Source organism: Oncorhynchus nerka, linkage group LG24 (genome assembly GCF_034236695.1).
Source record: "Oncorhynchus nerka isolate Pitt River linkage group LG24, Oner_Uvic_2.0, whole genome shotgun sequence".
Taxonomy (NCBI): domain Eukaryota; kingdom Metazoa; phylum Chordata; class Actinopteri; order Salmoniformes; family Salmonidae; genus Oncorhynchus; species Oncorhynchus nerka.
This window is the reverse complement of record NC_088419.1, coordinates 38,853,149-38,866,513: the sequence shown is the minus strand read 5'-3', so window position 1 is coordinate 38,866,513 and position 13,365 is coordinate 38,853,149. Positions and strand designations below refer to the sequence as shown.

Genomic DNA, 13,365 nt, shown 5'->3' with positions numbered 1-13,365 from the left:
TAGGGGGGATGGAATGTAGGAGCATCATAGCAAAGGAGTTGACCTAGGAGTGGCAACGTGAATGGGAGATAGATGAGCGGGGAAGGCAGTATTTCTCTATCCAGAATTGTGAGGTCAGTAGGTATCTGGGGAGTGAAAAGAAGGATGGGGTTATTGTGGATTGGGAAGTGAGTTATTGTTATTTGGGAAACACCCAGATGGGAAGTGAGGAATGTGGGGAGGTAGAGACTGTGGTGATATGCTGAGGACAGGAGGACATTTTTCTGTGAGCTGGCTGAGTTGGGTGTAACCTCATTTTTGCTTGTAACAATTCTGGGCCCAAATGACAGGCAGAGCGAAATAGCAAGGAAGCTGTTCTCGTTTCTCTATTCCACCGGCTGGCACCTACGGGTGTGAGGCTATTAGATACTTAAATGTGTAATTGGCACTTTGACCTGAGAAAGGCAGCAATACAGCATCTAGTCTGCCGGAAACGCACAAAAATAATAACAATACGGGAGGGGTAGAAGACCAACAGTATTCTCAGTGTAACTGTTGGCGATAGTAGTCGCCCTCCAGTGGGTGGAGGACGTACAACCTGTAAGAATTATAATATGCTCAGATTCTCTGTCGGTATTAAATAGTTTATCATCAGGTAAATCTAATAGGAGTCACCTACTATTGGAGGTATTCATGTGAGAATCTGCTGGGTCCCAGCACATTTGGTTGTGGAAGGGAATGAAATTGTAGACCAGTTAGTCAAAAGAGCTTTGAAATTAGATATAACATATTAATGTTCCACTGGGTAGAGGTGAGGCCAAATGTAAGATCAGAGCCATGTGTGGTTGAGATGGGACTCTAAGCCCAAGGGCCGGCATTTATATGCCCTCCAATGAAAGGTTGGTGGACCAAGACTCAAAGGTCAGATTAGGAGGGAAGAGGTGGTGTTTGCTCAATTGTGCTTAGGACATTATACATTGAACTCGTCATTACATCGGGCTGGCAAGCATGTGAATGGTTTGTGTCTGGAGTGTGCGGCCGACGACATGGTGGAGCATGTGTTATATTGTTGTATGTTGAAGAGAGGGAAAGATTGAAGTGTAGGGTCATTGACCGTTGGGTGGTTGGAAGGGATTTGGGGGATGGGGAGGTCTATTAGAAGTTAGTAGGGCTCTTTTTTATTTTCTCAGAAGTACTGCGTTAGGAGGATTTAGAAATGTTGTAAACCGTGATTGACCACACATTCCAAAACAGTAGGTGGCGGTATGCACCTATAATGTTGGTTTGCAGACCGCCATTATATCATAGAAGAAGGGGGAGAACACGGGAGGGGTTTGCTCACTTTGGCGCCCACAAGCCCTTCTTGCCAGTGAAAAGGACTCTATTAACGCTACTGCCATTTGGCGCAGTTAAAAATACGTGAACTTGCATAGCGTCCTTTACAGAATTTCCCGTCTTTGTTGTAATTTTACTTTATTTTAACAGCGTGTTTCAGTTTAGTGTTTTATACATATATCAAAATGAGTTCAATTAACGTAAAAAAACTGAAAGTAAACGAGTTGAAGGACGAGCTGAAAAAGCGTCAGCTGTCGGACAAGGGGTTGAAGGCCGAGTTGATGGACCGGTTGCAGGCCGCGCTTGACGAAGAGGCCCTGGCTGGAGATTCTCCCCTTGGGCTGGAGGCCGCGGAGGGAGGCTTTCCCGAGGGAGACGACGACGCCACCGCCGCTGCTGATGACCAAGAGGACATGGGGGAGGATGAAGAAGACGAGGGCCCCGTCGTTGAAAGCATGGATGCCAACGAGGAGGAAGAGAATGGAAACGGAGAGGGAGACGCCGCTGTCGTGAACCAATGCGAGGAGGAAGAGAATGCGGCCCAGGAGGACGACGAAATGGGTGAGGTAGAAGAGGAAGAAATGGATCCAATGCTGAAGGAAGGTGTGGACGACATGGAGAAAATCACATTGGACGCAGAAGATGGTGAGCCTGGAGACCATCCAGCAGAGGGTGAGTCGCTGGTTCCATTCGAAAATGATTGGGCTGGGTGTCCCATGTTTTTGCTAACGTCGTTAGCCTATAATATGTCGGGTGCGTTCGCGAAATTGGTTTCGATGTATATTTGTTAGCTAGTTAAGGTTAGTGTAGCTAGAATATTATGTAAATATTGTTTAACTTGGTCCTACTACACGAAGAACACCATTGGGCTCACTCTATACGTACTTTTTTTCTGTTTGGTTGGTTAGCCTAGCTAGATAGCATAGCTAGTAACTACACAAAAGAATGCTTGCTAACTAAGATGGCTAACTCGCGACGCTAGCAGACAGTGGACAAGATTCGACAGGTGCTGGTTTTGGTAGACTCGTGGTTCTAACTACTACTCAAGAGTATTCTAAATGCGTCTACAAACGGGTTCCAATAAACTGGTCATATTAGAAATGTAACTAGCTAAAAACAAACATTGTGTAAACAGTAACTGAATGAACAAGGATTAGCTAGCTAGCTGTCAAGCTAACTCATAAGCCAGCCGCGTATGGCATTGTGCAGGAAGGGGGTCAATGAAGGATAGCCTGCAGTTCAGTTTCGTCTCTTCACTGACTTGCCTCAGTAAACTATTGACCCCAACGTCAGGGACTGATTGACAATGGTCTATTTCCCGATCCATTTTAATAACTCTAACCGTAGCTGGGTTATTGTGCCTATTTTAATATTTTTGTCGTGATTGTTTACATCTCTTTACATTTGATCTGTATTGTTGACCAGCTACATTGTAATCAACCCTACTCTCTGGTCAAAACAGCCGTAGACTTCTGTCTAACTTCAGACAGGCAATGGGGTCCTAATGTAATGGGCAACAAGTTAGTCTTCTGTGGGCCAGCCCCACCACAGTCACAGTGCGACCTATCCTTTCAATAAAGGAGCACCTCATTATATTCTTCTTTTATTTCCTAAGGGGATGCGGACAAAGACACGAATGCTGATCAGAAGAATAAGAAGGGTGTTAAGAGACGCCGGGAGGAACATGGAAGGGGCTACTTTGAATTTATTGAAGAGAACAAATACAGCTGGTAAGGATGGGAGACAAAATGGCCTTCGGTATGTCTGAAGAGCCATCACAGCTATGTGAACTGTATTGGCTTTAAGCGCCAATGCATTAATTAGCGCCAAAACCCTCACTTAACTAACTTCTGTCAACATTATGTAAGTTTCATACATGTTTGAATTGAGGGTCATCCCTGGCTTTTAAATGAACCTTACCATTATTACACATGCAGTGCCCACATACACCCCTTATGGACTGCATAATGTAGTAAGAGAAACGAACACCAGTTTATGAATTTGATTGTTCAACATTCACTCTCTTTGTGCAGAAAGGCTTATTGTGTACACTGACAAAGGTGACGCAAAGCTGCTCAAAAAAAACTCCCGGAAGAGTAGCAGATGATGGGTTGGTTGGGGGGGGGGGTCGCGTACGGGCACAAGGATGTATCACTTTTTTCCGGACGTATCACTTTTTTCCGCAAATTGGAGATGGGTGCTCTCCACTGACCGCTCATTGTTCCTGCTCGCACTGTTGTCTTTTTTGAATGTTTGCTTTTATGTCAAATCACGTCTCTCTCCACCATGTCATCATTTATATTCCGTGTGATTGATGTGTTGTTTTTTTACAGGAATGCTTTCTCACTATACAGGTCACTTAAACCTAGTCCAGGACTTAAAATAAATTCAAATGGATATTCCCCATTAAACAAACTTTTTAGTCCAGGACTAGGCTGATCTGTATCTGGGGAAACGACACCCCCTCCCCCATGTGTGTATCTGGAACCCTATTTTGTTTTCATTGATCCAGTGAGCGGTTATCTTGTCATCTCAGAATGTCACTAGCCTGTGTAAACAAATAAATCACCTGGTGGCTGATCCTTTGACTGGGGCAGAGCCCCTCGTAGCTGTTAGCTAAACCACACACTATACTGGATGACCCCTGGCTTATGCTCCTTGGTCTGAGTGTGGTTTGACCAATGTTGAGAGAGGCCATTGCCGTCTGACCCTACAGCACTAGTGGCTATTGTGAGGACTGTGCAATATGACCAAGAACAGGTTTTTAACTTGGTTTTGTTGCAAAGATTGAAGAGCAACGCTGCATTATGGTGTTCCTCCTGTGCCGGAGGCAGGGTTTAGTTCTGCAAATGCTTCAGTCTACATGCTTTGGACACACTCATCCTCATGTTGTGATACTCCTATTCAATATTTCAAAGCTAGTTTCATAAATACAACTTGGCAACAGCTTGATTCTGGTTCTGAAGGCCTTTGTTCGTAAGTCGGTGTGGCACAACATTTCCAAACAAGTTCACCTTTTTATCACTACAGTTGCTGGGGTATTAGAACCCCTGCCACACAGTTGAAGCCCCTATAGGCTACATGGAGCTAGCTTGCGAGCCTCTGTTCCGTGAATATGAAGCGGCAGCTTCAGTGAGATTTGACCTTTAGTGAGAGCAGCTCCACACAGAGTTAAATATATCCAGCACCCCTTTACGGCATGACCTTTCAGCATTCTCCAAAACATAAACACAGTTTCTGCCCACATTGAGGCCTTTTGGCTGTTGCTTTTTATAATAAGAAATATAGCCCCTGGGACTAGTTTTATTTTGTATTTTTTATCCAAGGCACCAGTGGACCACTGCAGGTAAGTGATTCTGTTTCATTGTGATTGTCAAAACCTGAAGACTCCAATAGCTTAAATGTTGGAGTTCCATTTCTGCCCATAGTCTGGACTCTTTCCACTGCTGGACCTCTCCTTCTCTTCCGGGAGGAGGTCACAACCGGATGGCTGTCCCTGCGATTGCATTCAGGTTCCGTCAGAAAGGTTCTAATTCTCTTGACGTTGTGACTGACTGGCTGTGTTCTCTTTCAGGCCTAGTCTCAAGTCTCCACTGCCACCCCTGGAGGAGGAAGATGAGGAGTTTGATGATACAACAGTCTGCCTGGACAACTGTGAGTCATGTTTGTTGTGTAGATGGACAGCCGGGGCTGGGTTTAATGAATCCCTCTACAAAAACTTGTGCAGAAGTAATATGCCTACACCCAATCCCAAATCATAGCCCCTACTACTGCCCCTATGTACTTGATTAGCTTGCCATATTGCCTACATTCGTTCCAATATTCTCTCATCTCCGCTAGTGCACTGCGCATAGGGCCTAGGGGACGATTTTGGGATATGACACCCGAATCTAGACGTGTCAGGGGACCGAGAAGAGGGAACTTAATGTGGTTTGTTTGTTTGTGTTCCAGATAACTGCGACCTGCACTTCAAGGTGTCCCGGGACCGCTACAGCGCCTCCTCTCTCACCATGGAGAGCTTTGCCTACCTGTGGTCTGGGGGCAGAGCCTCATACGGGCTGTCCCAGGGCAAGGCCTGCTACGAGATGAAGGTAGCCCAGTTTGTGTTTCATTTGTAATTGGGAATTCATAACATTCTGACCTCGGATAACAAACGATAATGGGTTTATCAACATTTTTATAATTTAAATAAAGGGTCATATTTATTTCATATATTTTTCATCGCCTGGTTGTGCAATTAAATGCCTGATGTAGTCCATTTGCTGCTAACATCACCAATGTAATATTCTGCCTACAGATAACTGAGAAAATCCCAGTGAAACACATATCCAGTAAGAACATGGACATCCATGAGGTCCAGGTTGGATGGTCCCTAGCTACTGGCAGTCTGCTCCTTGGTCAGTCTCCGATGGCATTGTTGTTTTTTAAAAAAGTAATGGTTGTTATGGGATGTTGGCACCCTCTAGAGGTTGTTAGGGAGCATGACATGGAACTGGAACAAAGCCTGTGTTGTATTTTGCAAGGCAACAATGCAGTGTTATGGAATGAGTGCAGAAACACTAAAATCACCAAATTTATATGACAAAATCCTAGTTTTAGTTACATCACCTAGTCAGCTGTGTGTATCGTGTCTGACGTGAGTTATGTCATTGCAGGTGAGGAGGAGCATTCCTATGCCTACTCTGGCAAAGGCAAGAAAACCACCAATTGCGTGACTGAAGATTTCGGGGAGACTTATGATGAGAATGATGTCATCTGCTGCCTCATTGTAAGATATTTCTTAATTTAGCCTTACTAATTGCAATAACGTAATATTCTCAACGCACAGGCCGATTTTTTTTTAAATTTATTTTTATAAATGAATGTTCAGACTTGCATGTGGTGTCGAGTTCCTCGTCACTGAGGCCCGTCCCAAAAAAACAAAGCATTTAGATGACATTTATTTAAAAATATGGTCAGTGATGTAAGCTGTCTTCAAAGTCAGAAGGTAATCTATGTCCACAAACCCATCAAAACCAACCAGTATTTGTGTTTGGGGAGAACTTCCTCATTAGCACCTCACATTTTCAATGGTCAATGTTATATTTTGTACATTGAAATTACAAGCTGTAAAATGTTATATTGCAGAACTTTGAAGGTGAGGAGGTGGAGATGTCCTTTTCTAAGAACGGTAATGAGCCAGTGGTGGCCTTCCAGGCCAGTAAGGAGTCCCTAGTAGGGAAAGCGCTCTTCCCCCACGTCATCTGCCACAATTGTGCAGTGGAGTTTAACTTTGGCCAGATGGACACGCCCTACTTCCCCCAGCCAGAGGGCTACACCTTCCTGCAGCAGGTTACCATGGACGACCGTGTCCGCGGACCCAAGGCACCTGACACCAAGAAGGACTGCGAGGTAACTATGGCAACCCAAAACATCACTGGCAGTGATTTGTTTGACACAAGGGCCTCCCTAGCAATGTGATCTCTCCATAAGCTCAACCTGTATATTTCAGAATAAACGGCTAGTAAAATGTGTATCAGATAATGATTCTCATATTTCTAGGGCCCTTTTCCTCAAACTAATGTGGATTATTTTATGTGCATAACTTCTTCCACCACTTACTGATCTGTTGCGTATGTGTGTCATTGTAGGTGATTGCCATGGTGGGCCTGCCTGGCTCAGGAAAGAGCACCTGGGTCAACAAGCACATCCAGGAGAACCCTGGGAAATATTACATCCTGGGCAGCGACACCATCGTGGAGAAGATGATGGTCAGTGTTGTACTTAGTCATGGTGTTTGTGGCCCTCGGTATTTTAGAGTAAGTTCTCTCTGCACCCATCTTAGAATGAGGTCCTAGTTGTCTGTCAGTTTGGTTTGTGAGCTAAACGTTCAGTCCTATCCTAATTGTTGTATATGTAGTCCCTGGTCATTGGGCACTGTAGGTGTATATCCTGTCCTGCATCAATCTTATTAGTCTCTTTTTGCCATTAATTTTCATATGTAGATTGGCAGTTTGAAGCGTCAGGCGAAGGACACAACAAAGCTCACGGCCATTTCCCAGCGTGCACCTCTCTTCCTGGGCAAGTTCATTGAGATCGCTGCTCGCAAAAAGAGGAACTATATCCTGGACCACGTAAGGCTTGATATTCAATCGCATTCCATCACAGCCGATTTCTTACAAGTCACGAACACTGACCTTTAGGACTTATTGTGAATAGGAAAGTAGATGTTTGGATACACATAGAATAGTCTCATACACATGAGTACATCATTATATAGTGTAGGCAGGTCTTCGGTGCCAACAAAGCAGTCCAAATCATCATTATTTATGTTCACACGGGTCAGCATTATAAGTAATTCCCCCTCCTTCCTCTGCCCAGACCAACCTGTCTGCCCCGGGCCAAAAGAGGAAGATGTGTCTATTTGCTGGGTACCAGCGGAAGGCTGTGGTGGTCTGTCCCTCAGACGACGACTACAAGGAGAGGGCCCAGAAGAAGGCAGAGAGCGACGGGAAAGACGTGCCCGAGCACGCTCTCCTCAAAATGAAAGGTAATGCCGTGAGCTGAGCTACTTCACTAATAAAAACTTAAAAGTAGTCTCTCCTACCGTGCTAAAAAGCTAGCGACTTCACATCTTTAGCACTAATCCAAAAGCCTTCAGAAAGTTTGTAGTAATAGAGTAAGGTTACACGTACACTCGTATATATTCTCCCTAAAACTATATTGGTTTTCATGTTAGCATGGCTAGCCCCCTCTAAGCTTTGCCCACTCGTGGCTGTCTGTGTCACAAGTGGCCATATCAGGGGGGCAGAGTGACCCTCTCTCCTAAACCCTGGGTCAGGGGCTGTACCCCTGCCTCTGGGCCTGGTGGGAGGAACACCGCAGCTTTCATAGCAGCGCTTACCGTCACTAGAAATCTAGTTTTTGCTACGAAGGACATCATAAGATGGTGTTCATAAGCTGTCTTCGTAACCACACCATCTCCTTGACTCTTTCCCCTGTGCAGGATTCTTCACCCTGCCAGAGGAAGGCGAGAGCTTCGCTGTGGTGAGCTACGCTGAGCTGCAGAAGGAGGATGCCGCCAAGCTGGTGGAGCAGTACAAGGAGGAGAGCAAGGCGGCCCTGCCGGCTGAGAAGAAGCCCAACCAAGGGTCTTTGACCCCCAAGAGAGGAGGGAGTGTCCGGGGGGGAGGCAGAGGCAAGAACCAGTTCAGCCGTGGAGGTGGACCTGGCCAGAGAGGAGGTGGACGAGGTGGCTTCCAGCAGAGAGGCAACTTCCGAGGAGGTGGGAGGTCACGATTATCGGCCATATTGGTCAGATTAGGGTTTTGGCATGACTGGTTTTAACCTCGTTTTTAGGTCTCGCTAAATTGCTAAAACATTCCTTGTTTTGTCTGCAATGATCTGATAGGAGTGGACAGGTGAAGGCAAATCAAACCTCTTGATGGGCCTCTGCCCTTTTTCACTTGCATTTATCCTGTAGTTGTTGAATAGTGGAGATGAGCAGAGGATTTTAGATCATTAAGATTCAACCCTAGTCTAACTGATGTGTCCATGTCTGCCTCCACCCAGCTCCAGGCCCACGTGGTGGGTTCACTCGCCCCCCTAGAGGGTTCATGCCCCCTCCAGCCTTCAGAGGTGGATTCGCCAACCGGGGCAACTTCAACAGGGGCGGCGCCCTCATGGCCCCCCAAGGAGGGGCCCCAAGAGGAGGACCGATGAGGGGCCACAGGGGTGGGGCCATGAACAGAGGTGGTCCTCCAATGAGCCGAGGAGGCGGCGGTCACATGAGCCGAGGAGGCGGCGGTCACATGAGCCGAGGAGGCGGCGGTCACAGGGGCAACTTCAACCAGGTGGGTTTGGTCACAGCAATGGAGAATTACAAGTTGGCCTTTATTTGGATAATCTTCTAGGTGTGTAGATGCTCAAACTTGACCTGGATTATTAGAGTTGGTATATAGTTAGTTGATGCATTACATTTATAAACCATCTTTAGGGAACTATCCAAATAAGGTGTTATCAAAAAGTTATTGCTACAATTGTGTATTTATTAGCGAGATGTCTTTCTCCCCAGGGGTTCCAGCCCAGAGCAGGCAACAGCCGTGGGAATTTTGGCAACAAGAATGGCAGCGGTGGGTTTGGGGGCGGCAGGAATGGTGGACGTGGCGGCGGATTTGGAGACAACAGGACTGGTGGAGGATTTGGCATGGACAAGGCTCAGGCCTTCAACCAGAGCTGGCAGCAAGGGGTGAGTCTCCGTTTTGAGTTTAAAGGGCAATTCCTAGCTTGTTAGCCTTGTAAAACAATTGAAGGTTGTTCTCACACTGTGGCTGTGTTTACACAGGCAGACCAATATAGATCTTTATTAAATAATTGGTATTTTGCTAATAATTAGGCAAAGATCAAAATTGGACTACATATGTAAATGCAGCTAGGGTCTATAGGGTCCACTAAATGTGTCATAATACCCAAAACCTAGAGGTCAAACAAGGAAATGGTTCCAATCATTTTCCTCAATTTATTTTTCCCATAGGGGATTTTAGAAACACTTAAAGTTAGGATTGATTCGTGTAGGCTTACCCTGGCGTGAAGGTTTGGTAACCATGTAAGTCTCGCTAGGCCAGGGTTACTTAACAATATTTTCTGCTTTATTTACTCTGATTTTCGAACATGCTAATTAGCAAAACTACAAATCCCTGCGGGCTCCTGCGTGTCATGTCTAGCAGACACCTTTGCTAACAGGGATTGTCAATTTAAAACTTGCACAAGACAGTTCACAGAATTGTTAATTTAAGAAATGTTGCCAATTTATTCATTACTACATTTATATAACATTAGATAGTTAATCCAGCGATTCTTACCTTTGCCTCGATTCGTCAGTCTCGTTGATCATGGAATTTGTAGTACTTTATGATAGCCACATTGGCAAATAATTAGCATTTTATTTTGGGTGGTAAATACAGGCAAATATATTGATTGATATGTCACCTTCTAGAGATTTACAAGGTTATCAAAACATCACGCCAGGGTAAGCCTATGCAAAACACAGCCCTTATTTTAAGTGTTTCTAAAAATCTCCTATTTGGAAAAATTAATGAAAAATGATTGGAACTATTTCTCTGTTTGACTGCTAGGTTTTATGGGTATTATGACTACATTCTGGATGGTGGAGTATACTTTGAGGCTGTGAACGCGAATTGGGAAAGTTTGCATTGTGAGGCCTAATGTCACTTTTTAAGAGTTGTCTTCTATTGTCTGCATCTAACTTCCTTGATCTGTGTCCCCAGTTTTGGAACCAGAAGCCATGGAGCCAGCAGTATCAGCCAGGATACTATTAAAGACTTTCTGATCAAAAGGACTGGTGGCCATTAATGGTAACCAACCACTAGCCACGGACCCCCTGCCCCACCCCTCTCGTTTTTTCTAGAACCCACTTTTTAAATTGAAAACAAAAACACAAGCCGATGGAGCAACATTCCACATCCGAGGAGAGGAGTCTCTCTGAAGCTTTATGGGTTTTTCATTTGATTTTGTACATTTTATGATCCCCACATTTTAAAGAAATCACATGCTTTTAAAAATCCCATGTTTGAGAAACATAGCACATCACGAATCGCAACGTTTTTCCTCTGCTTCAGTGACATTTTCAGGGTTGTGCACTTTCTGTGTAATGTTTTATTTTTTATTTTTTACAAAATGTAAATATTGTCTTGCGTAGTTATGTTTGTATAAGAAGTGAGAACACTTAGTTCCTTTCGGTTATTATCTTATGAGAGGCATGGTAGCTATAGTATTGTTAGTGATTTGTATATGTAGTCCATAAGCAACAAACAGTAATTTGTTATTTTTAATTAAAACATCAAGCATGTAATCTAAACTCCGTAGATTTACAATAAACAACCTATTTGCTTTTTGCAGAAGTCTATGGCTTATGACTTTTACTTGAGTTCAAAGGTTACCTAAAGTACCTTTTGACTGTGCAATGGGCTGGTTTGCTACTTCAAACAACTACATCCGCCCTATATCTACACAGTTAGCATTTCACAATGTGCTACTTACTGATGTAATTCATCCGTTGTTGATACACAACTCTTTCCTTTTCACCTTTTCATGATACAGGTTCATCTCATTGAGTTGATATTTTGCAAGAGATACCTGTTCATCTGGATGCCATTGTGCTTTGAAGTATTACAGCAAATCCATTTCTGTAGGGTATTAGAAGCCATTTTAAATATTGCATTATGCCTTTCGATATCATAATTTTGTGAATTGTATATTTCTTGATAAAATGGGACACATTACTGATCATGGTGCTGACCAGGCTTGATTCTCAGGTGCAAATTGAAGAGCGGTTCCTTTAATTTGCCAAACTTTGGTTGATTGGTGTGGCATTTTTAGGTTAAGCTTTGAATAGTGTGAGTATCTCAATTGTTCTCGCCTCAACCATTGGTGGAGAATGTCAGGGGGGCAGGACCTCTGGCTTTCTCATCCAATGGGTTTTAACACAAGAGGACGCAAGCCATATGGAATTGAGATTCTCCCAGAGTCGATGACCACAAACGAGTTCGCAAGAGCACAAACAAATCTGGGACCAGGCTAATTTGAACTATGCTTTAATGGAAGGGTATACATTCTGTGGCTGGTTTAGCACATATGTTCAACACTCAGTTGTAGGCTACATTGAAAAGGGTTGATTTAAAAATTACAGCGGCTTGTATTTACACCAGCAAATAAAGGCCTACATGTCAGTGTATACCCACCAATACCCTCACTGCTACTAGAAGTGACTGACATTGCAACACACAGCAGACATTAAGTTTTGTATGTGTAATGGGGGTTAGAGACCTGGAGTCTTGCTTTTAGTCTAATTTATCCAGCTCTATTTACAGGAGCAATTAGGGTTATGCGCCTTGCTCAAGGGCACTTTGGCAGATTCTTCAGGTAGTCTGATCAGGGATTTGAACCAGCGACCTTTCGGTTACTGGCCCAATGCTCTTATATCTCAATGCTAATGCCCGGGCTTAAGCTCAGTAGGCTAACAGTCTTATGGCACACGTGATCCAGGTCCAAACCAAGTCAGTCATCTGAGGTGTGTGAACCCTCTGTTCAAATGAATTTGTGACAGTAGTCCGACAATGTCAGCTCTTACATGTGTAAACTCGCATAGCTCAGGCTGAAGAGCCTAACAGCAGTGTCAAAGTGATGTGTGTTCCACTAACATTGTGTTGCTAGATCATTGAAAACAATTAGACAAAATTGTCAGTCCATTTTGTAATTGTTTCATTAGCTTATTTAAAATTGTATGACCAGGTGTGATGTGTACTTGAAGTTTGTTTTTCCATGTCAAATTGAATGGATGTCCGTGAACTGATTTAAAGTATTCTGCATAAATGTAAGTTAAAAAATAGCCCAAACAGATCAAAAAATTTCTTTCAGCAGTGTGTATATTAAAGATTTTCAATATACTTATTCATTACGTTGGAAGTAACTTACAGCTTTTCTCTTCCTGCTGAGATTTTTTTAAATTGGACAATGTTGTGTTGATGCTTCAGTTATGTTTTCTACGTTTTTGTCACATGATCAATAAAGTGAATGATTATAAAACAAGTGCTTCTTCCTCCATATCTCCAAGGGAAGGTTTCCAGGCGGGGACTCATGGTTAAACAGATTTGTTGAGCATCATTTACATCAGCTTCCTGACAGTGTGCTGGTTGTTTGATTCCATTAGGATGAGCCGGTGGCCACATAGGGAGCAGACACTGTCACACAAACGCAGAGGCCATATTTACATCTGGCTTAGCAGATAAATAGGACCCAGACACCGTCAAGAGAGAACTCCATAGACAATCAAGGTTCAATTGCAGACTGGGGGTCTTGTCATTTTAATGGGGGTACTTAAGGTTTTAGGGCTTTGGCCAGTCTGGTTACACATTGCAAAGGCAATGCCAAGAGCACTCTTGTGTGCTCTTGGTTAGGAAAAGTAGCTTGTGTCAGCCACAGACTTATGATATGTTAAAGATAGGCAGTTAGGTCTCCTATATCACATTTTCAGATATAAAGTAAACCTTTAGG

General features: G+C 43.9%; 1 protein-coding gene across 1 annotated transcript; it reads left to right on the top strand.

The window, feature by feature from the left end:
• The first annotated feature begins 1,316 nt into the window (after window positions 1-1,316).
• On the top strand, window positions 1,317-11,213 carry LOC115107958 (heterogeneous nuclear ribonucleoprotein U-like). The gene is made up of 14 exons (XM_029631782.2): window positions 1,317-1,986; window positions 2,930-3,044; window positions 4,889-4,968; window positions 5,266-5,405; window positions 5,612-5,711; window positions 5,970-6,082; window positions 6,442-6,705; window positions 6,945-7,064; window positions 7,299-7,427; window positions 7,675-7,843; window positions 8,300-8,578; window positions 8,866-9,146; window positions 9,368-9,541; window positions 10,581-11,213. The coding sequence occupies exons 1-14, from the start codon at window positions 1,500-1,502 to the stop codon at window positions 10,629-10,631; spliced, it is 2,502 nt and encodes an 833-aa protein (XP_029487642.1). The 5' UTR covers window positions 1,317-1,499; the 3' UTR covers window positions 10,632-11,213.
• The last annotated feature ends 2,152 nt before the right edge of the window (window positions 11,214-13,365 follow it).

Excerpts from the sequence above, each read along its gene's own strand:
- LOC115107958 (XM_029631782.2), top strand. The coding sequence starts at position 1,500 with ATGAGTTCAATTAACGTAAAAAAACTGAAAGTAAACGAGTTGAAGGAC. Across the intron at positions 7,844-8,299 it reads CGCTCTCCTCAAAATGAAAG|GATTCTTCACCCTGCCAGAG; the intron begins GTAATGCCGTGA and ends TCCCCTGTGCAG. Across the intron at positions 9,542-10,580 it reads ACCAGAGCTGGCAGCAAGGG|TTTTGGAACCAGAAGCCATG; the intron begins GTGAGTCTCCGT and ends CTGTGTCCCCAG.